This window comes from Osmerus mordax, chromosome 18 (genome assembly GCF_038355195.1).
Source record: "Osmerus mordax isolate fOsmMor3 chromosome 18, fOsmMor3.pri, whole genome shotgun sequence".
In the NCBI taxonomy this organism is placed as follows: domain Eukaryota; kingdom Metazoa; phylum Chordata; class Actinopteri; order Osmeriformes; family Osmeridae; genus Osmerus; species Osmerus mordax.
Window position 1 is genome coordinate 7292173 of NC_090067.1, and position 24027 is coordinate 7316199.

General features: G+C 48.0%; 3 protein-coding genes across 6 annotated transcripts; 2 read left to right on the forward strand and 1 right to left on the reverse strand.

The window, feature by feature from the left end:
• Positions 1-238: 238 nt before the first annotated feature.
• On the reverse strand, positions 239-5498 carry klhl7 (kelch-like family member 7). Its single transcript, XM_067255816.1, has 12 exons — positions 5099-5498; positions 4890-4992; positions 4704-4797; positions 4403-4527; positions 3959-4134; positions 3555-3729; positions 3245-3387; positions 2567-2807; positions 1967-2168; positions 1675-1772; positions 1264-1447; positions 239-1143 (listed from the first exon to the last, which is right to left on the reverse strand). Exons 1-12 carry the CDS (start codon positions 5231-5233, stop codon positions 978-980), a joined length of 1842 nt encoding a protein of 613 aa, XP_067111917.1. The 5' UTR covers positions 5234-5498; the 3' UTR covers positions 239-977.
• A 353-nt stretch (positions 5499-5851) lies between these two features.
• Positions 5852-8013, forward strand: si:ch73-345f18.3 (uncharacterized). Of its 2 annotated transcripts, none has more exons than XM_067256195.1 (4): positions 5852-6008; positions 6675-6765; positions 6860-7081; positions 7334-8013. In XM_067256195.1, exons 1-4 carry the CDS (start codon positions 5952-5954, stop codon positions 7720-7722), a joined length of 759 nt encoding a protein of 252 aa, XP_067112296.1. In that variant the 5' UTR covers positions 5852-5951; the 3' UTR covers positions 7723-8013. The 2 variants fall into 2 exon arrangements, with proteins under 2 accessions (XP_067112296.1, XP_067112297.1); XM_067256196.1 differs by having other exon boundaries at positions 7337-8013.
• Positions 8014-8450: 437 nt separating this feature from the next.
• hycc1 (hyccin PI4KA lipid kinase complex subunit 1) lies at positions 8451-24024 on the forward strand. Of its 3 annotated transcripts, XM_067256060.1 has the most exons (13): positions 11626-11700; positions 12429-12508; positions 15191-15272; positions 15692-15793; positions 16060-16239; positions 16497-16577; positions 16671-16786; positions 17012-17107; positions 17655-17771; positions 17902-17989; positions 18715-18874; positions 19922-20265; positions 21702-24024. In XM_067256060.1, the coding sequence occupies exons 3-12, from the start codon at positions 15222-15224 to the stop codon at positions 20218-20220; spliced, it is 1290 nt and encodes a 429-aa protein (XP_067112161.1). In that variant the 5' UTR covers positions 11626-11700; positions 12429-12508; positions 15191-15221; the 3' UTR covers positions 20221-20265; positions 21702-24024. The 3 variants fall into 3 exon arrangements, with proteins under 3 accessions (XP_067112160.1, XP_067112162.1, XP_067112161.1); XM_067256059.1 differs by lacking the exons at positions 11626-11700; positions 12429-12508 and adding an exon at positions 8451-8575; XM_067256061.1 differs by lacking the exon at positions 12429-12508 and having other exon boundaries at positions 11609-11700.
• The last annotated feature ends 3 nt before the right edge of the window (positions 24025-24027 follow it).

Genomic DNA, 24027 nt, shown 5'->3' on the forward strand with positions numbered 1-24027 from the left:
ATTTGTATTTCATGGAGTTCATGATGCCATGTACCCTACCAAGGTTCCCAGGGCTGTGGAGGAAAAACAGCCAAACAACATCACATCAACTCCTCCATACTTAACTGGGGGTCAGGTTCTTTTCAATAGCCAGCCTTTTTTAAACGCCAACTTCCAGAGCTGACTGTGTGTGTGTGTGTGTGTGTGTGTGTATATATATATATATATATAAAATTAAAATAAAATATATATACACACATACAGTCAGTGAGACCCTGACACTGTATATATATATATATATACACACACAGTGTCAGGGTCTCAGCCCATGGTCTGCACCCTACCCAGAGAGCTCCGAGCTACAGGATGCTTTGTGTTCTAACTGGCTAATTTGTTCAAACTACAAGCTATTTATCACACACATGCACCCAGACCACATACTGTAAATTAATTTTTGTCTAACCTTTATTCTGCAAGGCTAACCACTGATTAGAACTTTTCGTCCATTCATTTATTGTACCGTTATAAAAACACAGTCCAAAGCTTAGTATCCAGCCACGTTATTGGAGGTTTAGCAGGTGTCACTCATAACACAGATCTGCAGCAGCACAACCTTCACCTTTTAAACCTTCAATTAGTTGAACATTCTGACCCAGCGGTACACACGTCGTAACAAAACCTGCCCCAACATAAAATGAATCACCAAGAAGGTCATTCAAAGCCAGACTGACACACACGTCTAACATCAACCATTTTCACCTGATTACCAGTTAATCCTAACAAATTCCTGAGACTAAAATGTCATCCTTGGCAGTTTCTAAACTTTTCCAGCCACCTCTAACCAAGTTCTATATCCAGGACTCCAAACCCATTTCCCTATTAAAAGAGGATATAAAAGCTGAGGAGTCAGCAAAAATAACAACAGCGCTGCCATCCACCAGCTCTCATTGCATGAGGGTGAGGATCGCGCACACACACACTGACAGGAAGTGCCTGGGTTAGGAGGATGCTGCTGAGGTGGGCGTAGAGGCTGGTGGCCCGGGGGGGGCGTGGCCGTGCGACTGTGTGAGGTCCGTCTCTTCTTCGTTGGCTCCGCACGTGTCGACCACGCAGATGAGACAGCTGGTGACAGGAAACGCCCTCACCTTACTGCAGGTCACCCACCTGGAGCGCACACACACACACACACACACACACATGTAGGTTCGAGAGTGAATCAAAGACGCCAAAAACGAGACGTCAAACAGATCAGGAACTCACACACACACACACATACACACACACCTGTCCGTTTCAGTGTGGTACTCTAGAAGGTGTCCAAGGCGCCCGACGCCCTGGAAGCCCGCCAGGACGTAGATCACCCCGCCCACCGCCGCACACTTCACCGTCACCCCGCGCCACGGCATCGTCGCGGCAACGCGCCACTCATTAGTGGCGATGTCGTAGTACTCGACCGAGTCCAGGCCGCCTGCAAAGACATTACATTTATGCATTTAGCAGACGCTTTTATCCAAAGCGACTTCCAAGAGAGAGCTTTACAAAAGAGCATAGGTCACTGATCATAACAACGAGATAGCCCCAAACATTGCGAGCAGCCAAAACATGAAGCATACATTGTGGAAAACCAAAGACAACACAATAACACCTGCGTTTACATCCACTGTTACACACACACACGCACACACACACAATTACCCAGTGCGCCCTGCCCTCCCACAGCGTAGATTCTGTTGTTGACAAAAACCAGGCCGTGGTTTTTCCTGGCTTCTCTCATTCCACACAGCTCCCTCCATCTGTAGAGAGAGTGGGAGGGGGCACATGTGGGAGAGTGAGAGATGTAGGCAGACAGATTCTGTATGTAGAGTATGTGTGCATGTGTGATGAGTGTGTAAATACTTGATCTTTATATGTTTGTGTCTCTCTGTGGCTTGCCACTACATACATACACACAGTGTGTGTGTGTGTGTGTGCGCGTGCATGTGCTCACAGGGCCGTGCTGGGGTCGTACACCTCACAGTTGTTGAGCACCCTGCCGGAGACGTTGTTCCCCAGAGAGCCCCCGCAGACGTAGATGAGGCCTCCGGCCTCCACGGAGCCGTGGCTGCAGCGCGGCATCAGCATGCTGCCCTTCATCTGCCAGCTCTCTGTCCGCGTGTCGTAGCACTCAAACAGGTCCAGCGCCGAGCTCCCTGCACAGGCCACACGCCGTTATGTCACGGCAGCCCCGGCAACACTGCGTGTGGGGCATCACAAGCCAGCCGGGGGCATCACAGGCCGGCTGTGGGGCATCACAAGCCAGCCGGGGGCATCACAGGCCAGCTGGGGGCATCACAAGCCAGCTGGGGGCATCACAGGCCAGCTGTGGGGCATCACAGGCCAGCTGTGGGGCATCACAGGCCAGCTGTGGGGCATCACAGGCCAGCTGGGGGCATCACAAGCCACCTTTGGGGCATCACAAGCCAGCTGTGGGGCAGGTGATCCAGACCAGACGCTCCACAAGCATGCACGGACATATACACGCACTTACAGTGAACAGTACGCAGCAGGTGACTAAACCATGGAGGCGTGGTAGGCCTCTCCAACTCACCCACTTCCGACCCCCCCGAAGTGTAGATCTTGCCCTGAGCAGCGACGGCAGCCAGGCTGTCTCTGGGGGTGGGCGGGCCCAGCTTGGAGTACCAGCTGTCCTTCACGACGTTGTAGCAGTCCATCCTCTTGATGGGGAAGAGCTGAGAACCTCCCAGGATGTAGACCACGTTGTCCCAGAAGATGGCCGTGGCGTCCCTGCGCTTCTCAAACGGGCAGCGGATGTCCGTCCAGCTGTAGTCCTGGAGACACATGGACGTAGGCACGGCCCCCACACACACGGGATTAGAAGGGTTTTTTCAAAAATGCATTTATTGGGCATTTTCTGCTTTGTTTGAGAGTGACAGTTTGGAAGAGACAGGAAAGACAGGGGGGAGAGAGGGGGTGACATGCAGTCAATGGCCCAGGCTGGAATCAAACCCGGGCCGCTGTGGTAAAGCCAATGTGGCAAGTGTTCTACCTGGTGAGCCACCGGAATGCCCCTGGATTAGAATTTGTGTTGGCTTAGTGTCTTATAGGACTGTTGCCAAGTGGGGAATATTATGTAGAAATACAGTGGGTGTAAATGTGTGTTTGTTCATACGTGTCTGGGAGTGTTTTCATATGTATGCGTGTATGTGTATGTATATATATGTATATATATACTGTATATGTACATACTGTATGTGTGTGTGCACACCTTGGGATTGAAGTATCTGCAGGACTGGGGCTGGGAGCCTCCAAACAGAGCGATCCTGTAGTCGTGCTTCCTGCGCCGTGGCCGGCTGCTCTCTCCCAAGTCCTCCCTGTCCTCTGGAGACAGCAGGTGGTAGCGCATCCCACCTGGCACCCAGCGCAGGGGGAGTTAGCCGAGTCTGCGTGGGTCTGGAAACACCATCGGAAGTGTGCGTGCCCACATGTTTGTTTGTGTGTGTGTGGGTGAGCATGACTGTGTGTGGGGTATTTGTGTGTCTGTGCGTGACTATGTGTGTGTGTGTGTGTCTACTCACTGATGACCATTTTGAGGCACTCTGGGTTGTCCTGTATGAGAGGCTCTGCCTGGACGGTCTTGGAAAGGAAGGCTTTGGAGACCAGAGGAAAGCGGACACGACCCAACACCTCCACCATGAACGTCTGTCTGTTCCCCACATCGTACTTCAGCCAGCGCACTGCCGCATCATAGATCTGGACACACACACGAGAGAGAGATAGGGAACGATAGTAAGACATAGAGAGAGCGAGAGACAAAGAGAGAGAGAAGGGGATATGTGTCTATACATGTGTATAGACCTGGTCCATGACACACACAGAAGAGTGACAGTATGCCTACATGTGTGTGTGTGTGTGTGTGTGTGTGTGTGTGTGTGTGTGTGTGTGTGTGTATGAGCGTGTGTGTGTGAGCGGGAGTGCGGACCTGGTCTTCAGCCCGGACGGTGAGTGTGTCCTGGTGCAGCAGATGTGTGAGCTGGGCGACGTCCAGCTGGAGAAACTCATCCAGCTTGTAGACCTCTGTGAAGTGGAGGTGGATGAAGTGATCAGCAGCTGCCTTCAGCTCGGGACAGTCCAGACACTCGGCAAGGGAGGAGATACCTACGGGAGACAAGCACATAGACATCTACAGCAGCCCCCTCTGCTGGAGAGGAGACCCAGGTGCATACTGACAGGGACAATGTTCTTGGTAGAGGTTACATCATATTTGGATTGTACATCTGCACTATGCTGCTAGACCAGGGTTTTAATCTTCAGCTTCAATCCCGCAACCCTATCTGTCACCCTGCTGTCCTCGCTAAGTGTGAAGTTAACCGACCAGATGACTCCAGGCCTCTGGCAGTGTGGTAGTAGCTGGTTCATTTCTCACCAAGGCAGTTGGTGGCATCAATTTGTCCTTTGAGGAACTCGACACACATCTTCTTGACTGGTTCGATCTGGTACTGGTTGGCGGCATCCAACAGTGACTGGACGTTGCTGCTGTTCACTGAGATCCTGATGCAAACGTACGTACGCACGCACGCACACACACACACACACACATGACTTCTTACAGCTCTATGTTAGATCTGTCTTGGGGGCTAATTTTGATATTTAAACAGGCATGTTTAATTTGGCATATTTCCAAGTAAGGTTACAGGGTAACAGTCAGATGTGTATTGGCCTCTTACTTGGCGGTGTAGACAAACTCAACCAGTAGCTCAATGATCTCTGGCTCAGCACTCCTTAACTCCACCTCATGGGACGTAGATTCCATCATACTGGCTGGAGATGGAAAGAGAAACGGGGAGAAATGTATTGTATTTCCTGATGAGAGACAGTGTACGAGTCGTACGTGTGTGTGCGTGTGTACTCACTAGTGAACATAAGGCTGAAGAAGTGGCTAGCAGCAGCAAGCACCACTCTGTGAGCTGGGAAGTGTTTCCCCTGAACCACCAAGGTCACGTCACACAGGGTGCCCTGCACACACAGTATGTTTTCACATGAAACAAGACAAATGTGACCAAATGTTACTTTCTTGACACAAACATGTTTTTGGCAGACGTGCAAACAGTGCCTCCCTAACCTGTTTCCTCATGTTGTTCATGACGCCCATTATGCTGGACAGCTGTCTGTACTCCTCTTTGGCAGCAAATTTCCTGTCGCTCTTCTTCTTAGACCCTAACGCCTTCTCCCCGGTCGGGGAAGCCATGCTGGTCATACCCCACTGCCCAGAACACACCTGCCAGTGGTTGTTTTGATCTACCAGTTGGCTAGCTAACGTTAGCTAGCTTTGTTTCAAGTAGAAAGTGCCTTGCAAATAAATTATATAGCAAGCAGCGTTCAGCTTTAAGATAGTCCGGTCGTTAAAACACAAACGTTTGAATGTTGGTGCTGCCACTGCAATTTAAATATAGTCTGTAAATTATTTACGTGTGCTGTGTGTGGTTTAGTATTCACTTTCTATTTTCTTCAGATTTCTTTGTTGTTAGTCACAGCAGAGATATGGCGCAGTATTGCCCTCTAGTGGATACTTTGAGGCAATACATTTTCTTCCACTCAAGTAAATTTGAAGGTGTGCTAATTTCTTCCGGATTGTATTAAATTGTATTATATTAATATGTATTTATGTATATATATAATGGTGTTCAATAGCAAAACATGAATTATACAAAAGGATAATCGCTTAAAGATAATCCCCCCCACCCCAAAAAAAACATTTAAGAATACAAACTTCTGCACATTTTTGGCCCACTGGCGACACCAATTGTCTGCTTTCCACACTACACATCTCACCTGGACGTTTTTTTTGTTTCCGCAATTCACCTGTTACTGTACTACGAGGAAAACTTTTCTTTAAATCTCATGATATTGACGTCACCAGGAATGCGGGACCGAGAAGAATTGACCTGGATACTGGAACAGCTACAAGCGACAAAATGTCCATTCTATTCTGTTGCTGTCCCTTTCTCGCTCCTTCTGAGAACAACAATGAGGTATGAGAAATACACTAGAAAACAAGCACATCACAAGACTTGAAACATAATTTTAATAGGCAACTGCATTGGATATTTGTGTCTATGACAAAGGTTTGACGTTGTTTGTGTACTAGAAGAGAAACACTATAAACTGTTGTTACAATGGATGGTATGCAGAGTTGATCGGATTAAGATGACCCTGCAATAAAAATGACACTGTTTCTTATGTGTTTTAAGAGCGGAGAGCTAAAGTGTAATGCGTCAGGGGGGTATTCCAGAAAGCAGGTTATGTGACATACCCGGGTAAGTTAACCCAGCTGACACCCAGCGTTGTAGCAACATTGCCAGTAAATTGTTGCAACATTGTGAATCAGCTGGTGGGATAACTTACCCGGTTATGTTGCATAACCTGCTTTCTGGAATACCCCCCTGGTCTTGTTTTTGTTTGTGTATTGTAGGTACAGTGTGTCAACCCACCCTTTTGCCACATCTCTGATTATGTATAATGTAAATACAGCTGCGGAATGAAAGAATAAACTATAACAGTTTACATTTTGACACTGTTCTCTCACTCTCTCTCTCTCTCTCTCTCTTTACATGTGTTTATATGGACTTTCCTTCTTTTTCTGTGTACGTGTACGTGATGTGTGTGTGTGTGTGTGTGTGCGTGTATGTGTGTTACAGAGGCAGGCCCTGCTTCAGCCCAGCACTACTCCCAGAAATCAAGAAGATGTCAAACCAGAGTCAGCTCGACAGATTCGGCCAGCACACTGCGGTCCGTTTTTAATAACTGTGTTGTTGACAGTACTATGTGTGTCTCTGTGTGTGTGCCTGTGTTGACAATACGTGTGAGTGTTTGTTCTTTACAGACACACAAACCCAGAGTCAGAGCGGTAGGTTGGCGCTACGGCGGGTGTGTGTTCCGGAGCTGGACCAGAGATTCTCTGACACTGCGGAGATCTTTAACGAGCAACAGGAGCGCTTTGAGGTCATGACTCAACACATCATCAAACTGCGACAGGCCTTTGGCTGTAACCATGACAACTCCCTGTCTCTGACAGAATGTGTGAAGAGGATCAGAGAAGAAAATGGTGAGGGACACTTGTGAACACATAGACACATAGACGCACCCACACACACACACACACACACACACACGCATACACACACACTCATACTTGCACAACTCATCAGATGTCAACCACTTCTGCCTACTCATATTGAACTAAGTGGAGGTGGCTCTCTCAGTGTCTTCATCTCTCACTGTGTAAGTGTTGCTCATTTTTCACTTCTCCTTCTTTCTCCATCTCTCTCCATCTCTCTCTATATCTGTCCTGCCCCAGAAGACAGATACAGGATTACTGTACAAATAAAGGGGTATGACTTCTCCCTCACTGTGGTTCCTTTGAGTTCAGAGACTGACCCAGAGTTGTCACTGCCTCCTCGTCTGCGATTGGCTCAGGAGGTGCTGAAGGGGGTATCCCAAGGTGCCAAAGCAACAGTGGCTTCTGGAACCAAACTTCAGGAGCTGACTGGCTGGCTGCTGCGTAGTGAGGACCGATTGGCAGAGCAGGTGAGGCAGGCAGCACCGACCTATCAGGAGCAGTGTCGTCTGGAAGAGAACCTGAAGGAGACCATGCAAGAAGTGAGGAGGGCAAAAGAGCTGTCGCTAGGATACAGAAAACAGGCTGGAGAGGTCCTTTCTGAGGCCGCTCAAATAGCAGGGGTGTGAAACAGATTAAAAAACAGCAATTTTTTTTGATGAATAGCACAGCTGGCACACTGAGTCGCACGTGACACAGGTTTTTACTTTACTACATTTTAATTGTATTGTTATACTATTTTACCTTTTTGTCACTTTTCTATTCATTAGAAATTAAGAACAGTCTTGTTTTTTGTTAACCTTTTAAGATAATTAAGTATGCAGCCCCCTTCCTGTTCAGGAAACCTACTGCATGTGAAGCTGCTGATTTGTCTCTACATGAGTTGAAGGATTAACGTCTGAGTAATAAAGGTTAATTCCGCTCCATTTAACTGGATGGCCGTGCATTTATTTATCCATTTAGAAAGTGCTCTACGATATCTGATATAATTTCATTCACATACATTTTTACTTAAATTAAAGTGATTTCTGTAAACATGTGCAACGTAGTGTACTTTTGGAATGTCTCTCACTCATTCACTACTTATGCAATCACATCAATTATGTTTTTTTGTTGTTGAGCGAGAGCTCAAGGCCTCTTTTGGTGGTCTTCTGCTCTGTCCCTGTTCAGTCAACTGTCAAACAGCAATGACAGCAACAACCTACCACAATCGTGGAAATTATTAAAACACGCCCCAACGGCTAAAGTCATTGGCTATTATTTGTAGGCGATCTTTAAATCTGCTAAACTATTGGCTCATATGTCTGTCACTCTAAACAAGTCCTCGAGTTCAAGGTAGTCTGACTGTAGAAAGTAATGAAGATGGAGGGTTTGATGTTGTTGAAATATTTAGGAGATTTATGGAGTAATTGATAGCCATTTACCTGTCGAGTCGAATCGATATCGGACGCCGAAAGCAAGAAATTGCAAGATAGTATGATAGTAAGTAAACTAAAACTTTCCTCTCTCATGATCTTAATGTGAAGAAAGCGCTTAGTCTGTAACACACTGACAGTTCAAATCAGAGTGTCGGCTTGGGATTATCCAGCACTGGTAAGCAAATTTAGCTGCTGCTCGAGTCTCTACTGTCCGCTAAGAAGCTTGTGGATTGCTGGTAGCCGAATCTGTCTCTGGCGAAGAGAAATGTAACGCATTATAGAAAGCCAACCGGCTGAATTGACAAAAAGCGATCGCTAGCTAGTCAACCTGCCAATCTACTATGGTGTAACGCAACAAAAAATACTAGGAATAACTAGCTAGCTGCTATACAAGGTAGCAAGTCCATATTCGTAAACCAAGGTTGCCAACAAACTATCTAGCTAAAGTAGCTAATATCGTTTATAATGGTATTATAATATGTATGGTCAGCATCAGTACTCTACACTGGAGATTGACACACACATGCATGTCAATGTTCAAGCTGATTGAACTTGTGATAAGCTCTGGCTATACTATGGATAAATACAAGGGACATACAATGAATGAGCATGTGCCTTTTAACCTGTGTGTGTGCTCAAATTGATTCCTCACCTGACTCCATTATTAATGTGCTTGTACATAGTCTATTATTCGAACGACCAGCCACTCTGCAAGTCTGAGTTAGGCTCGAGCTACTTCTCTATTTGTTCAGGAGGCTGATTGAGTAATGCATTGTTAGAATTTTTTCAAAATCTCTCATGTGAGACCGCTTTCCTGTTTCTATAACACTCTGCAAAACCCCTCTTCCGCAAGAGGCTGGTGAGTGTGTGTGACAGTGTGTGCCGCAGTAAGCTGACTTCAGCACCTAGTAGTCGGTTTTCTAAATGAGCTTAATGTATTTGTTTTGTTGGTACACATGTTGTTCAAAATCGAGCATGTGGGTTTAATAAGCTGTGTCCTATCCTAAGCCCCTGCTTCAGACAGGGCTATAGACAACAACTGGGCTTGTCTTATTTATTGTGGAAGCAAGCTGTTCTTTCCACTGTCTTGAGAAGACTGCCTTTACCCCACAGATGTGTGTTATTGTGTGAGAGTATTTAGTGTATGTCTGTGTCTCTGCCTAATTGCCCTCTAGCAATGGATGTCACTTTAAATATGTTATATTTGGTGGAAAGTGTGCCCATATGGGGGGGGGGGGGGGGCGGAGAAGGAGGTGAAGGAGAAAGGGAGAGAGAAGCCTGTTAAATTGAGCTGTCGTGCAGCCAGAGTGTCTGGGGTCTCTTAATGCACTGTGACAGAGTCTTCCTCAGGCAACCAGGATGCAGGGAAGGACCCGGGGTCTTTCTGTCGACAGGAATCCATTCACATGGAGGGACAGAGCAGGGATGCCTCTTGGTGCCGCTCACAGTTCTCCTCTGCTCTCAGAGGTCTGACACATCCTGACCGTTGGAACCCAGTCATCCACTTGACAGAGGCCCAACACAGAGCCTTATATGGAATTTGTCGGAACTGTTTCAGTCAAAACACACATATTGTGCATTTCATGAAAGTAGGGACTTTTCCATTTCTGGGAATCTTCTTTGGAAAATCCAGCTAATCACCACATGCGGAAGTACTAAAATTAGGACTGAAAAATCCAAATAGGAGGATCAGTAAAAGGAACTCTCCGACTAGGACTAAGCCTATTGCTGCCTGGGAGAGTGGAGAGATGGAGGCGAGAGAGACGGGGAGGGAGGCTAAGAAGAGGGAGAGGAGCGGAAGCAGGAGCGATGGTGTTGATAACGAGTAAATCACTGATCCTTTTAGGCATACCAGCTAAAGAAGAGGATGCTAAGGAGAGACAGGAAAGAGAGCAAGGGAGGGAGGGGGAGATGTTGAGAGGAGGACAGAGCGTAGGCTGCTATAAGAGGATTCCACCCTGTCAGATCCCTCTCTCGGAACCCACGGCTCTTAGACCACGCTGTGATTACACACACACACACACACTGATGTACACACCCGCCAGCACACAAACACACCCACGCACAGGTTCACATTTACAAACACAGACAATAAACAGCCTCAAAAAACAAGGGCTGAAGGCAGTGCACTTTATGTGAGAGGAGCTAAGAACCGCAACTAAAATCAGCCACTCTACAGGGAGCACTTAAGAGAAGGAGATGGAGGGAAGGGGAAAGGTGGAGTAGATGAGGTAAAAAAGGATCATTAGATGGGCAAAGGAAGGAGGGAAGGTATGGAGGTGAAAGAGAGACAAGCAGAGATAGAAAGAGAGCCAGGGACTGCCAGAGAGGTAACAATAAATCCAAGAAGTCAGGGGAGTCAGATGGCTGAGCGGTGAGGGAGTCGGGCTAGTAATCAGAAGGTTGCCAGTTCGATTCCCGGCCGTGCAAAATGACGTTGTGTCCTTGGGCAAGGCACTTCACCCTACTTGCCTCGGGGGAATGTCCCTGTACTTACTGTAAGTCGCTCTGGATAAGAGCATCTGCTAAATGACTAAATGTAAATGTAAAATGTAAGAAAGGTGTAAACATCAGCAGGACTGATGGCTGGGGAGCAGTGGAGGTTCGCGGATGCCCAGGGGCCTGTGTTGGTGTGCAGAAGACCAGTCCGACAACTCTTCCTCCTGGGCCAGAATTCCTGGTCTGCCCCCCTCCCGTGCCTGGCTCCCGTGCAGAACTACTGCCCTTCACTTCACACTGCTCTTTAAAGTATTGTTATCATGCACACAGAACCCCTCTTCATGACTCCAGTGGCGTAGTCGTTAGTTTAGTGGAGGCAGTGTAGTTGAGTCGCAGACTGGGCCAGTGAAGCCAAGTGTTGGAGTCCGTTTCGGATTGTGATGTTATTTAAGGACATTTCATCAATGTTTCTGTATGGGGCTGTAGACTTCTCTCTCTTTCTCCCTCTGTCATTTTCACCTTCTTGCTTTCTCACACACAATCTCTCTCACTCCTTCTCTCCACTCCTTTGCCAGTCCTCTGAAACAGAGCTCTCTGATTGGCTTATCCACCCCTCACTTCCTGAAAGAGGAATATATGCTCGTGTGTGCAGAAGGAAGTGTCGTAATTCTCATGAATCAAGGAGGAGTGTGTAGTGTTTCTCTTGTAGACAGGAGAGTCTAAACAGCCCCCCTGGATGTCCATAATACTGTAAGTACTCCCTGCCTCTCCAGACACCTCCGTTTATCCTGGGGTCTTAGACTGTCTGTCTCCGGGACAACTTGTTCCATTCGCCTGCTTGAAACTTATGACTCAGAATGCCTTAATTTGTCTGTGGGTGTGACCTTTCCTTTTGCAGACTGTTGTAGTTGTTATAGAGAGATTTTATCCTGTGGTCAAAAGAAACAGCATTGGATCCCGCCAGCTAAAGTTTTAAGTCTGCCTGAACAGTCTGCCGGGGTGATTTGTGTGTGAAATGTTCGAACCAGAAGATCAAAACGTGTGCTACTGACTGATACACTGCGACTGAGAGCATTTCTTACTGTACATCGGAGCGCTTTCTGCTTTGTGTGGGTCTTTATGGACTTGGACTGTGCACGTGTGTGTTTGCAGTTAGGCTGGGTGTAGCCTGTGTGTGTGTGTGTGTGTGTGTGTACGTGTTTGCAGTGAGGCTGTGTGTGTGTGTGTTTGGCAGCAGTCTGATGAGCTTAGTGTACCACTCAGTCCGAAAAACACTACCATTGTGCTCAATGGACACACACACACAGAGAAGATTAGGAGTGTACCTAACAGAGGGGCAGTGTTGGTGTTTTTGCAGGGTATGTTAAAGGATTCCTCGTCCTTTTCAGGAGAACAGAGAACTCACGATATCCTAAGCTCATTCACGAGGACTTACACTACCAAGCCAACATCTGACTGTGTGTGTGTGTGTGTTTCAGAAACGGAGGAGGAAGTTAACAAAATTGGGCCGGGGTGTGTCTGGGAACTGGTTGACAAGTTGTCTGTTCTACCTGAACAGGTTTTTTGAAACTAGAAAGGGAACATGCACTCACCTGTGATGTTCCTCAATAATCTTGCTCTGTTCTGTCATACGCTTGTCTACAGCCAGGGCCAGGCTGTCCCTTGGGTGCTAGGTGGGCTATTAGGCCTAGAAACAGAACAGAGACATACAACTGAATTAATTATCCTAACTGCTGTGTTTCTGTATGTGTGTCCCCAGATCCAAGGCAGTTTACCTCCTTGAATCCCTTTGTCAGCCAGGTAACCGGGGGCAGCAGAGATAATGAACTACCACTTCTTCTTCTTCCTGCAACTCTGTTCATCACTGTCGCTCTCCTCCTCAATTAGACCCGCCCTCTTGTTTCTGTCCATCTTTCCCTGCCTGCAACTCCACCTCCTGTGTAGATCCATCTTTCAGTGGATCCCCTCATCCATATGCTCACCTCTTCATTCTTCAGATCAGTCAATCAGTCTACCCACCCATCTGTCTAGTTACATTTACATATTTAGCAGACGCTCTTATCCAGAGCGACTTACAGTAAGTACAGGGACATTCTCCCCCCGAGGCAAGTAGGGTGAAGTGCCTTGCCCAAGGACACAACGTCATTTAGCACGGACGGGAATCAAACCAACAACCTTCTGATTAATAGCCAGACTCCCTAACCGCTCAGCCATCTGACCCCCCCCAAGTGTCTAGTCAGCTAGACACTTGGCCAATGGTGCCCTGAATAGTGTATGGTGGTGTATGTGTGTGTGTGCCTCTGTCAGTAAGTCTTAGGAAGGAGGATGGTTGAGTTTGGTAAATTCTTGGCTACTTCACCCAAAGCTATAATCACAGCTTGTCACTGAAGTTACCCTGCAATCACACACACACACACACACTGTAGCCATAATGAGGTTCCTTTTTTTTCTAGGACTTGACAGAAAGACAAAAGGAGAGAGTGAGAGAACTAGAGAGGGCAGGAAAGAGGGAGGCAGGATGCTGATTTCCCTGCAGTGGCCTGAATGTTGCCAGTTTGATGACTCACCCCTCCCCTTAAATTCCCACCATGGTACAGTCTATAAATATACCTTCCAGCAGGGAGGGGCAACTAAGTAGCAATTTGGGGTTGGGGGGTGGCCGTAGTAGATGGTCGTGAAAGGATTCGCTCTTTAAGCGGAACAAGAGAAAATACCTTGATGAAAGAGAACCTGCTACAAATGTTACAGTAGATAAATCCTATACTCCCTTCCAACCTTGTTTGGCTTTGATCCTGCACAAACAGAAACGAGAAGGAGGAGAAATGGAGATAGACAGAAGGGAAAAGGACAGAAGGGAAAGGGACATGGGGGGGTTATGGGGGACATGGAGGGGTTATGGGGGACATGGGGGGGTTATGGGGGACATGGAGGGGTTATGGGGGACATGGAGGGGTTATGGGGGACATGGGGGGGTTATGGGGGGGTTATGGGGGACATGGAGGGGTTATGGGGGACATGGAGGGGTTATGGGGGACATGGGGGGGTTATGGGGGACATGGAGGGGTTATGGGGGACATGGAGGGGTTATGGGGGACATGGAGGGGTTATTGTGGTTGTCCCTAAAGAGGGGTCCCGGGTCACACATTCCCTGATCTCATCACTAAACCTAGATCAGGACTGGGACTATCTTAAACTGAGCCTGGACCTTGAGTGACAAGGAAAGAAAACTGGAGGCTGCACATTTAGACACACCAATCCCTTTTCTCTCTTTACGGGTTCTCCATCTCTCGGTCTCACACTTGCCCCCCCCCCTCCCCAGACACACACACACTCTCTCCCTCCCTCCTTGTTCTTGCGTAACACCATTAGAGTGTAGGAAATGAAGAGGCAACCACACGCCGTCAGAGGAGAGGGAGAGGGCCAGATGAGAGAGGAGGAGGAGCAGGGGGAGGGAGAGTGTGAGATGGAGAGGACTGAGAGTTAGCGCGCAGCAGAGACACGAGGAGACACACACACAGGGAGAGGGGGAGGAAAAAGAGAGGGGAGGGGAATATGATAGACAAGAGGAGGCACACACACCATGACATGTTTTGGAGTATGATCCATTCCGCACTCATGCACAGTTAGTTATTTGTGAGCATTGCAGGTAAGCACAACGCCATCTCTTAGCCCCGCTTTCTTTTCATTTCTGTCTCTGTTGAGAGGTGGTCCACACACACACACACACACACTCATTCTGCAATCCAAGTTCTGTCTGCTGAAAATGTTGTCTGCATCGCCTCACCATTCAGCAGCGTTGTAGTGCTATACTAGGCTAACTAGCGTAATGCTCATGCTTGAATTGTTTCTGAAAGTGTGTGTGTTTGCTTGCCTGTGGTCAAATGCATGATAGCATTACAAACAACAAGCACTGACAACGGAAGGTAACCTTGAAGGTGTGTGGAGTGCGGGGGGGGGGGGGTGGTGAACGCAGTGTCTGATGGCAAGCAGCTGTTTGCAAGCATACGAGAAGAGAGGTGGAGGAAGGAATCATCAGAGGAAAACCTTTAGTGTGTTTTTAGGTCCCCAAACAAACATGTATGCCCTCACAGTAAAGAAAATGTTGTGGATGAATGTGTTTAATAATCAGACGTCCCCCCCATTCTCTCTCTCTCTCTCTCTCTCTCTCTCTCTCTCTCTCTCTCTCTCTCTCTCTCTCTCTCTCTCTCTCTCTCTCTCTCTCTCTCTCTCTCTCTCTCAGGTAGAGGTGGTCCTACATCAGATGAGGGAATATGTTGGCTATGGACCAAGGAGTGGTGGAGGAATGGCTGTCAGAGTTTAAGGTAGTGTGTGTGTGTGTGTGTGTGGTAGAGGGAAAGCCCCACAATGACTTTGCATCATCAATATTCAGCCCACTTCCCTTGTTCAGTACACCATCCGCTGCTTATCACTGTCAGACTACACACACACACAGACTGACTGAAATGATTGCAGGCTAGCTGTCAGCAAATCTAACAGCGGTGAAGGACTTCACCACAAGGAATTGCTTGTTAAAACACATTATCTCTCTCATATGCAGATATACACTCACAGATGCAGAAATTGACAGTAGACTTGATGAGATAGTAAGAAGTAGCAGTATTGCCCGTGTGTAGCTGAACGCAAAATCTACATTATAGATATGCTAATAGTACAAAATGTCAACTCATATTGTTCACATGATGGAAGGCTAGTGATGTGTGTGTGTGTGTGTGTGTGTCAGACCCTCCCAGACAGTGCTGTGTCCAGCTACTCCGCGTCTCTGAAGGAGAAAGGCTCCCTCGTCCCTGCGCTCTACAAAGTCATCAGAGAGAACTACAGTGACGTGAGCCTCCTATCCTCCTCTCGCCCTCTCTCTGACACCCTCACTCTCGGGCTCGTCCTCACGACTACGAATCTCCCTCTCCTCGTCTTTCTCACGGTCTCTCTCTCTCTCATTCGTTCTCTCTGCCACTTACTCTGCCTCTCTTTCCCAGTCTCTCTCTCTCTGTCTAGTTTCTTTGTTTTACTTCAGTCACCTTAGGCCTGCTTTAACTCTCTGTGTGTGTGTGTGTGTGTGTGTGTGGCCGTCTATTGTCCGTGCGTGTGCAGCTGCTGGAGTCTGTGTGTCACCAGCTGTTTGAGTTCTACCGTAGCGGGGAGCCCCGTCTCCAGCGCTTCACCCTGCAGTTCCTCCCCGAGCTGCTGTGGAGCCTGCTGTCCGTCAGCGCCGCCCGCCACCCCCACACCTCCGGCTGCATAGAGGCCCTGCTGCTGGGCATCTACAACCTGGTCAGTCTGGGTGTTTGTGTGGGTGCGTGGGTGGGGTTGAGGGGGTGTAGCACAGTGCTGGGAGTCATCCGCGACGTCTCACCGTCGGCTCGCGTTTGTCTCTTGGAGCTTTCACACGAGTCATTCAGAACAAGCAGCTGCCATTTTGTCTCTTTGACTTGATTTGGCTCTCTCTTCCTCTGCCCCCTCCCTTCCTTCCTCTCTGTCTCTCCGTATCTCTCTCCTCCTCTCTCCCTCCCTCTCTCCCTCCTCGACAGGAGATAGTAGACAAAGATGGACAGAGCAAAGTCCTCTCCTTCGCTATCCCCGCCCTCTCCAAGCCTTCAGTATACCATGAGGTGAGCGCACACACACAAACACCTTTCCCCCACCATTGATAGATGGCCAAGTGGTCTGAATTGTGCCTAACTCCCTACCACCACCATCTATAGCCTTCCACCATTGGCTCTCTGGCCTTGACGGAAGGCGCTCTAGCCAACCATGGTCTTAGCAGGGTGGTGTACAGTGGGCCTCACCTACAGAGAGAGACCTTCACTGCTCAGAACAGGTAAGATATGCCAAGGGCGTGTTCACGCTTGTTCCACCTTTCATGGTAGGTTTTATGGTTGCACTGTGATAAGCTCACTTGTGATAACATTTGTTCCAGTTCAGCTTCTTTACAAGTTCAAACAAGATTGCAGTGGCATTGGGGTCATGTTGCGGTTTGTGTGTGACCATGTGCCCGTGTGTCTGACCGTGTGTGTGTGTGCGTGCGTGTGACTGTGTGATTTAGGTTTGAGGTGCTGACCTTCCTGTTGCTGTGTTACAATGCAGCACTCAGTTACATGACCTCTTCTTCCCTGCAGTCACTCTGCCAGCTCAGCTCCAGGTAGTAACACACACACACACACACACACACAGGTGCATCAAATACTCCCACTGCTCAGGTAGCATCTCCTTATCAGATTAAAGGCTTTATTGTGGAAGAAAACATAGATACCATAGAGAGAGACAGAGAGAGAGAGACAGAGAGAGAGAGAGACAGAGAGAGAGAGACAGAGAGAGAGACAGAGAGAGAGACAGAGAGAGAGACAGAGAGAGACAGACAGAGAGAGAGAGAGAGACACGAGAGAGAGACGAGAGAGAGACACGAGAGAGAGACACGAGAGAGAGACACGAGAGAGACAACAGAGAGAGACACGAGAGAGAGACACGAGAGAGAGACACAAGAGACCTCAGGTCTCAGAGTGAGCAGTGTTCCCATTAGTCCAGACTGAGGAGAGAAGTTTGGTTCAGCTGTATATGAGGCTGTGTCCTTCAGTAGCATCAGCTCGGGTTGTAATGAACTTAGCAACAGATCCAAATTGATTAAGCAAGGTTTCAGTGATCCTCATTGGCTGACTGTATTCTCTTTACCTGATTGGACCGCCATGCAGGGTGTGTATCTGCGGTTACCCTCGGCAACAGCTACGCCGCTACAAAGGCATCAGTGCCCGAATGACTGTGACATCAGAGTTCCTGGTCCAGCTCATCACGGGAATACACTACGCCCTGTGAGTGCACCCCCACACACAACACACACACACATCTCAAACTGAAACTGTAGTTAACTGTAGACACACAACAACAACAACACAAACAAACTCTCTTCCTCTCCACCCTCTCTCTCTCTCTCTCCTGCAGGTGTAATGGGGAGGCTGACGTGGGTTCTAAGGCACTGGATGACGTTCTGTACAGAGCTCAGTTGGAACTGTTCCCTGAGGCACTGCTGGTGGGTGCCATGGTGTCTCTGGTCACATGACTACACCCTCTCTGGAGTGGCCGGAGGATTTGTGTTTGTTTCTAGGAACTGTGTGTGAAAGAGAAAGAGAGAGACATTTTGTGTATGTTTCTTTGGCAATGTAGGCCTATATGTAATCCAAGTAGATTACTTGCATGGTTTAGACTCAGGAACGCTAATCTGTAATCCCATTGGTCCAGGCGCAAAGGGATTGGACAGTATCTCAACGAATTACAGCAGCACAAGAGGGCAAAGGTGTATTCCAGCCAACAGATCAGATCACACATAATAGCAATATTGATGTTGTCATGAAAATGACAATACAGAAATAATTCCAGAGATGTCAGTCTTTCAGTCTACTAATTATGTCTCAAATTGCAACATAATCTATGCACAGAGCTCAGACCCTAGAGCTGAGTTTGAGGATGTGTTTTGGTCCGATTTTTGAGCGTATATAGACTAGTGGCGTATATAGACTAGTGACGTGGCCTGTGTAGCAGTTGCAGCTGACCAACAAAGGGCTTTGTTGTTTTGTGTTTGGTGATTATGGTGCTGAGTCCCTGAGTATCTGAGCTGTGTGACTGGACTTAACTTGAGGCCACCACACACCCTGGGCTAATACAGTTGTATTGGGAGCCTTAAACGTTTCCCGCTGATAGTTTAGAGATGGAGAAAATGTACACAACTGAAAATAAATGGCGCGTGTTCCTCTGTAGGTGGGCAACGCCATCAAGTCATCCCTGCATGGGGCGGCGTTGAAGAGCAACAAGGAGGGGGCTCGCAGCATCCAGGTGGACATCACCCCCACCTCCTCACGCATTTCCCGCAACGCCGTCACCTCGCTGTCCATCAGGGGGCACCGGTGGAAGAGACACGGTGAGACACACACACACACACAGTCAGAGGACTTGCAGTCAAAACACCCCCAGAACATTACCGGTAAGAACAGAATGAGAGATTCACTCACTCACGAAAACACACACAGACACACACTTGTGTCTGTAGAAGTTACCCACACAGACCTGGGTGTGTGTCTGTCGCTGTTGTGTTCAGAGCAGAGCAGAGAAGAGAGACTATCGTTACACCATCGCTTATTCATATCCTCTCCTGTATCCCACCTCCATATCATCCCTCTCTGCTGAATCTATAGATGACAGAATAGTACAGACAGGAGATCCCTCACACCCCACATAGATGTCGAGTTTCTAGATGGTGTTTCATTCCCTGTGGTCAGTCACTACCTTCTAGCTGTTCCAGGGTCCTCTATAGGAAAGGAGACACGGATCTGACGCAGGCAGCTGAGAGGAGAGACAGGCAGCAGAAGAGATGAGACAAGGGGAGGAAGAAGTTGGAAACAGCAGAGGTGCATCCAGAGAGATACCTCCAGAGTCAGAGCAGTGATTGGCTGGTCCGAGGTGTGAAGCTCCTTAAGTGTTCCACACGCAAAAGAGCAGGAAATAGTAGCCCATGGACCATTATCTTCGAATTGAATAGAACCGAAAAGTGAAGTTTCTCCTGCACAGTAAGAAACAGCTATTCATGACCCAGGCGTCTCCTCCGACCCTTCCTGTTTCATGGTCCCATGGTCCAGTCGCACTCATCCCAGACTGACCTGTCGTTCTGGTGAAATAATGAGCTCAAGTGCTTTCATCTCATCTGTCCTCTAGTCCATGTAGAGCTAGCCCCGTCATGTCGACTGTCCTCCAGGTAGAACTAGCCCCCTCGTGTCTACTGTGGGATCACTATGATTTCTGTCTTTGAACTTTTTGTTTTCTTTCAGCCATTACATTTATTTGTATTTTTTTTGTTGTTACATGTGTTGTGTGTTTGTTTTTATCTGTGTGTGTTTGTCCATGGTGCATGTGTGTCCATGTGTCCATGTCTCTGTGTTCATATACGCCCCCCCCCCCCCCCACCCACCAGAATCCCAGGAGGTCAGTATAGACAGTGACCCCGCCCTGGGGGGGGTATCTATCCCAGAGATCAATGTGACGGGGGTGAGCGGCGAGCGCATGCCCAACGGAGACTCCCTGCGACCTCGCTCCGACCTGCGAACACAGCCCGACCCTGAGCCACTGGGCGGAGCCTCCGAGGTCAGCTTGGACACTAGAGGTCACGACCCCCCCAACCCCAAGGGTCAGGAGGTCAGGAGGCAGAAGTCTGTGAGGCGATTGGTGGATGAGGGTACTGGGCCCTCCTCCACAGGGAGGAGCCAGCACTAGGCTCCACCCTCTCCTCTCCCCCGCCCACTCCCAGGGGTAACCTAGGTAACCGTGTGTTGGGACTTGGTCTGGAACTGCATGGTGAAAGCTGACTAATGTTTGTGCTGCCCTCCGCAACTCAACCTGGCCTTTTTCTATAAAGGACAACTACCTTTTTTTCCAAATCCCACTACTCCTCTCATCCTTCTCTTCTGTCCTTTTATCCAGCCTCTTCCCTTCGTTCACTTGCTCACTCTCCATCTCTTCTCCTGTAATAAATAAAGCCCTAGCCGGAATGATGATTTCCTTAACTGGAAGCTCGAATGTTCTAATACTGTTTGTGTGGGGGGAAAAATCTTGATACGAGCACCAGATTCTCCTCAGGTTCCGGTTGAAAACTGAAACACTGTTCCAAGAGTGTGACAGTGTCACCAGCAGCCGTAGGGCATTGTGGGATCAAGGACTGCAACGTTTTTATTTTTATTTTTATTATTTTTTTGTGGTCTCACTCCTGACACATTGTCACCAGGGTTGCCACGGGAGACAGACTGCCCCCTCCTGATTGGTAGCTACAGTAGCTGAGGAGGATAGGCAGCTCTTGATGAATTGGATGCCAGTTTATGTCAAAGCATACAGAATCTGAGTGTAATAGCCACAATGAGAAATCTCAAGCGAATCGGACCTTGAAAGCCCAGCCACACATGGGGCTCTGCTAAGTACAAACCCCTAAGTGGGTAAACTAGAGTCCTTTTATAAACTTCTTATTAGCTATGTGATGGACCTGCCTATCTATCAGCTGGTGACTGGTGTACAGTGATAGAATAATATGTGTGTGTGTGTGTGTGTGTGTGTGTGTGTGTGTGTGTGTGTGTGTGTGTGTGTGTGTGTGTGTGTGTGTGTGTGTGTGTGTGTGTGTGTGTGTGTGTGTGTGTGTGTGTGTGTGTGTGTGTGTGTGTGTGTGTGTGTGTGTGTGTGTGTGTGTGTGTGTGTGTGTGTGTGTGTGTGTGTGTGTGTGTGTGCCTAGTGTTAGTGTTCCTTTGCCTGTCCTTTGGTGACTCGAGCTTTCTGCTAACTACACTTCCCTCACTCCTGCTTCGTGCTTTTGGACTGTGATCATCCCTGATACCTGTAACACAATGTCTCACAATGTGTGTGTGTGTGTGTGACAATCTCACCCCTCTATTTCATAATGTAGTTGAACTCTGTCATACAGCCTGCTTCCCATTCTATCCAATACCTAGCGAAACGTTCTGGTTTTAGTTAGGTGTGAAGTAAAGACCTGAACTAGAGTTACAACTGTAATCTAAGTTCTGTGGTCTAAACCAGTTTCTATGCTCTGGGTTTCAGGATGTGGTGTAAATGACTGCGGCTTCATTTCAATATATAAAACAGGCTGAATGACAGAGATGTGACTTTCCTTCTCTTTCATGTTGTACTTACTTTTCTCTTGGTTAATATATCTCTCTCTTTCTCTCTCTGTCTCTCTGTCTCTCTCCCCCCAGACGCAGTGGATCTGGGTTCCCCGGACGAGCTGATGGAGATTTCTGAAGTGGACGAGGGGGTGTGGCCGGGTGGGGCTGGGCCTGACCTGACTCCATCCACCATCACCGTGAGCAACAGTGTACCCTCGGCAACACCCGGGGGAAAGGCCAATAAGAGAAACCGATTGGGCGGGCGAGCCAGTAAGGATAAGGAGGCGTGTCCCTCCATGGGTTGGGCGGCAAGCGAGAGTGTGGAGCTGTCATTCAAACGTCTGACGCTGACCTCCAGCCAATCGGTGCCCAAGGCAGGGGCTCTCAGTAACCTGACACGTACAGCCAGCGCCGTCTTCTCACGCTCCTTCGAGCACGCTGGCGGCAATGCCCCCCCTCCTGGTAACCACGCCATTGAGACTGGGCGCTACTCATGTAGTTTGCAGGAGGAGGGGCTAGGGTATTTAAGCCCCGTCCCCAACCATGCACAGCGCTCTCCTAGCATCAGTGTGCACCTCGGCAGTGACCTTTGAGTCCCCTCCTCTTGGAACGACATCGCCCCAGACCCTGTACCTGTGACCTGGAACTAGCCTGCCCATAGGACTAGATCACTAACAACACACACCATACACCTTTCCTCGTCCAACTTTTATTCCTCCTCCCCCTTCTCAGTTATACACTCCAGGTCACCATCCACCACTCCCTCTCCAGCCCAGGAGTGCTCTTTACTCCTGTCATCCCCACATTGAGGGTGTCTTCAAGGCCTGCTGGAGAATGGTGACTGGCATGGACAACCTACTCCTGGAACTACAGACTTACTGCCATCTGGTGATGTGTTGACAAAACTGCAGCTCGTTGAATCCCTGCCCAGCCGTCTTTGTGTGTGTGTGTGTCTGTGTGTGCGCATCACTAAAACTGTGTCCGCGAGGATTTGGAAATGTAATATTTTAATTGAATCTTGTTGTCCTGCTTGGCTTTCCATGCATCCCCCCTGACTACGCCCCTTATGATGGGGCAGACACTGTATGTACTGTGTGTGTGTGTGTTTTTAGTGTGCATGGCTGTTTTTAAGAATAAAGGCTGCTGATTGATACAAGATATGATTCTCCTGAACAGAAGTAAACTATTTTAATTACAATAACCTTCCGTGAACTGTGCCCGCCCTCGTCCTCCCATCCCGTGTTCCTGTTGCTATGGCAATTACCTGCTTCTTCATTCAGTGACTCTTAAATGAGCTAAATGAGCAAAGGTCTCATACAAGGATATGTCCTGATTGTTTACAGTAGGAAAAGTTTGATGTTGTTCTGTGAAAGCAATATGTTTCTCTGTCTTTCCCACACCCTCCCCCTGGCACCTTCTGATTGGCTGTCCACCCATAATGACCTTTGGAAGAATTGATTTTTATTTTTTTACTTGATTTGGGATCTATATAATGTTTTGTGTGATGTGTAAACTGTGGACCTTTTTGTATGAAAGAGAGAGACTGGTTGACTTGTGTTTTTTAAATCTGTGGTATTTTGAAAAAGCAAAGAATGCTTTGAGCTGTGATATTTTCCCAGAAATGGAGAGAGCGTTGTGTTTTCTGGCAGTATTAACACTCCCACGTACAGTGTTGAAAGAGCTTAATAGCCTCTGCTTGACACAGCCCTCACGCCAAAGTAGCAAGGCAACACCAAGATCCCAGATCAATCCATATGCTCCTACCCCACCTCCAAAACCACTGCAGATCTCACAGCAGGAGAAAGCAATATGGCTGGTGTTTAGCTGTTCTACAAAAGAACAAGGTGAAGAGTTCACTATATTTCTAACACCAAGCCAACCATTTACAGATCTTTACCTGTTGATTGGGGCCCCCCCCCAATCAACAGGTAAAGATCTGGGGGGGGGGGGGCAGTTTGAGGTTATGCATCCTGATTTCTCCAATCCACTCCTTTTTTAGGTGGTAGTACAATAGTGATATTGTGTTTGTATGTCTGTCAGATCCACCACCTGCTTGGCTCCCCTCCTTATTGACAGAACCGATCTGTAGGACAGACAGAGCACTGTGGAACTCTACTGTAAGACAACTCCTTCAAACATTCAGTGTTCTAAAAGATCTATCTACAGCTCCACAAGCCCACTGTCCCAGAGAAAGTGTGTTCCTTAATTATATAAGTGTTTTTAGAACTGTTTTATATCTAAGAGGAACAAATAACAATCATCATGTTTCTGTATGTTGGTTTACAGAATGTGAAAATAGGCTGGTGAGTTGTACATACTGTTGTACTAAAGTTGTTGGTTTATTGGCCTTTTTGTCTGAAGATCTGAAGATCTCTTGCTAGAACTTCTGGGAATAAAGTGTTTCTATATTTCAGAC

Bases quoted from the DNA above. Each gene is read 5' to 3' on its own strand.
- si:ch73-345f18.3 (XM_067256195.1), top strand. From the start codon at position 5,952: ATGTCCATTCTATTCTGTTGCTGTCCCTTTCTCGCTCCTTCTGAGAAC. The intron at 6,009-6,674 runs GTATGAGAAATA...TGTGTGTTACAG, and splicing joins CTTCTGAGAACAACAATGAG to AGGCAGGCCCTGCTTCAGCC. The intron at 7,082-7,333 runs GTGAGGGACACT...GTCCTGCCCCAG, and splicing joins GAGGATCAGAGAAGAAAATG to AAGACAGATACAGGATTACT.
- klhl7 (XM_067255816.1), bottom strand. From the start codon at position 5,233: ATGACCAGCATGGCTTCCCCGACCGGGGAGAAGGCGTTAGGGTCTAAG. The intron at 4,798-4,889 runs GTGAGTACACAC...TTCCATCTCCAG, and splicing joins CTTCAGCCTTATGTTCACTA to CCAGTATGATGGAATCTACG. The intron at 1,773-1,966 runs GTGAGCACATGC...CTCTCTCTACAG, and splicing joins TACGACCCCAGCACGGCCCT to ATGGAGGGAGCTGTGTGGAA.
- hycc1 (XM_067256059.1), top strand. From the start codon at position 15,222: ATGTTGGCTATGGACCAAGGAGTGGTGGAGGAATGGCTGTCAGAGTTT. The intron at 15,794-16,059 runs GTGAGCCTCCTA...GTGCGTGTGCAG, and splicing joins TCAGAGAGAACTACAGTGAC to CTGCTGGAGTCTGTGTGTCA. The intron at 17,772-17,901 runs GTGAGTGCACCC...TCTCTCCTGCAG, and splicing joins ACGGGAATACACTACGCCCT to GTGTAATGGGGAGGCTGACG.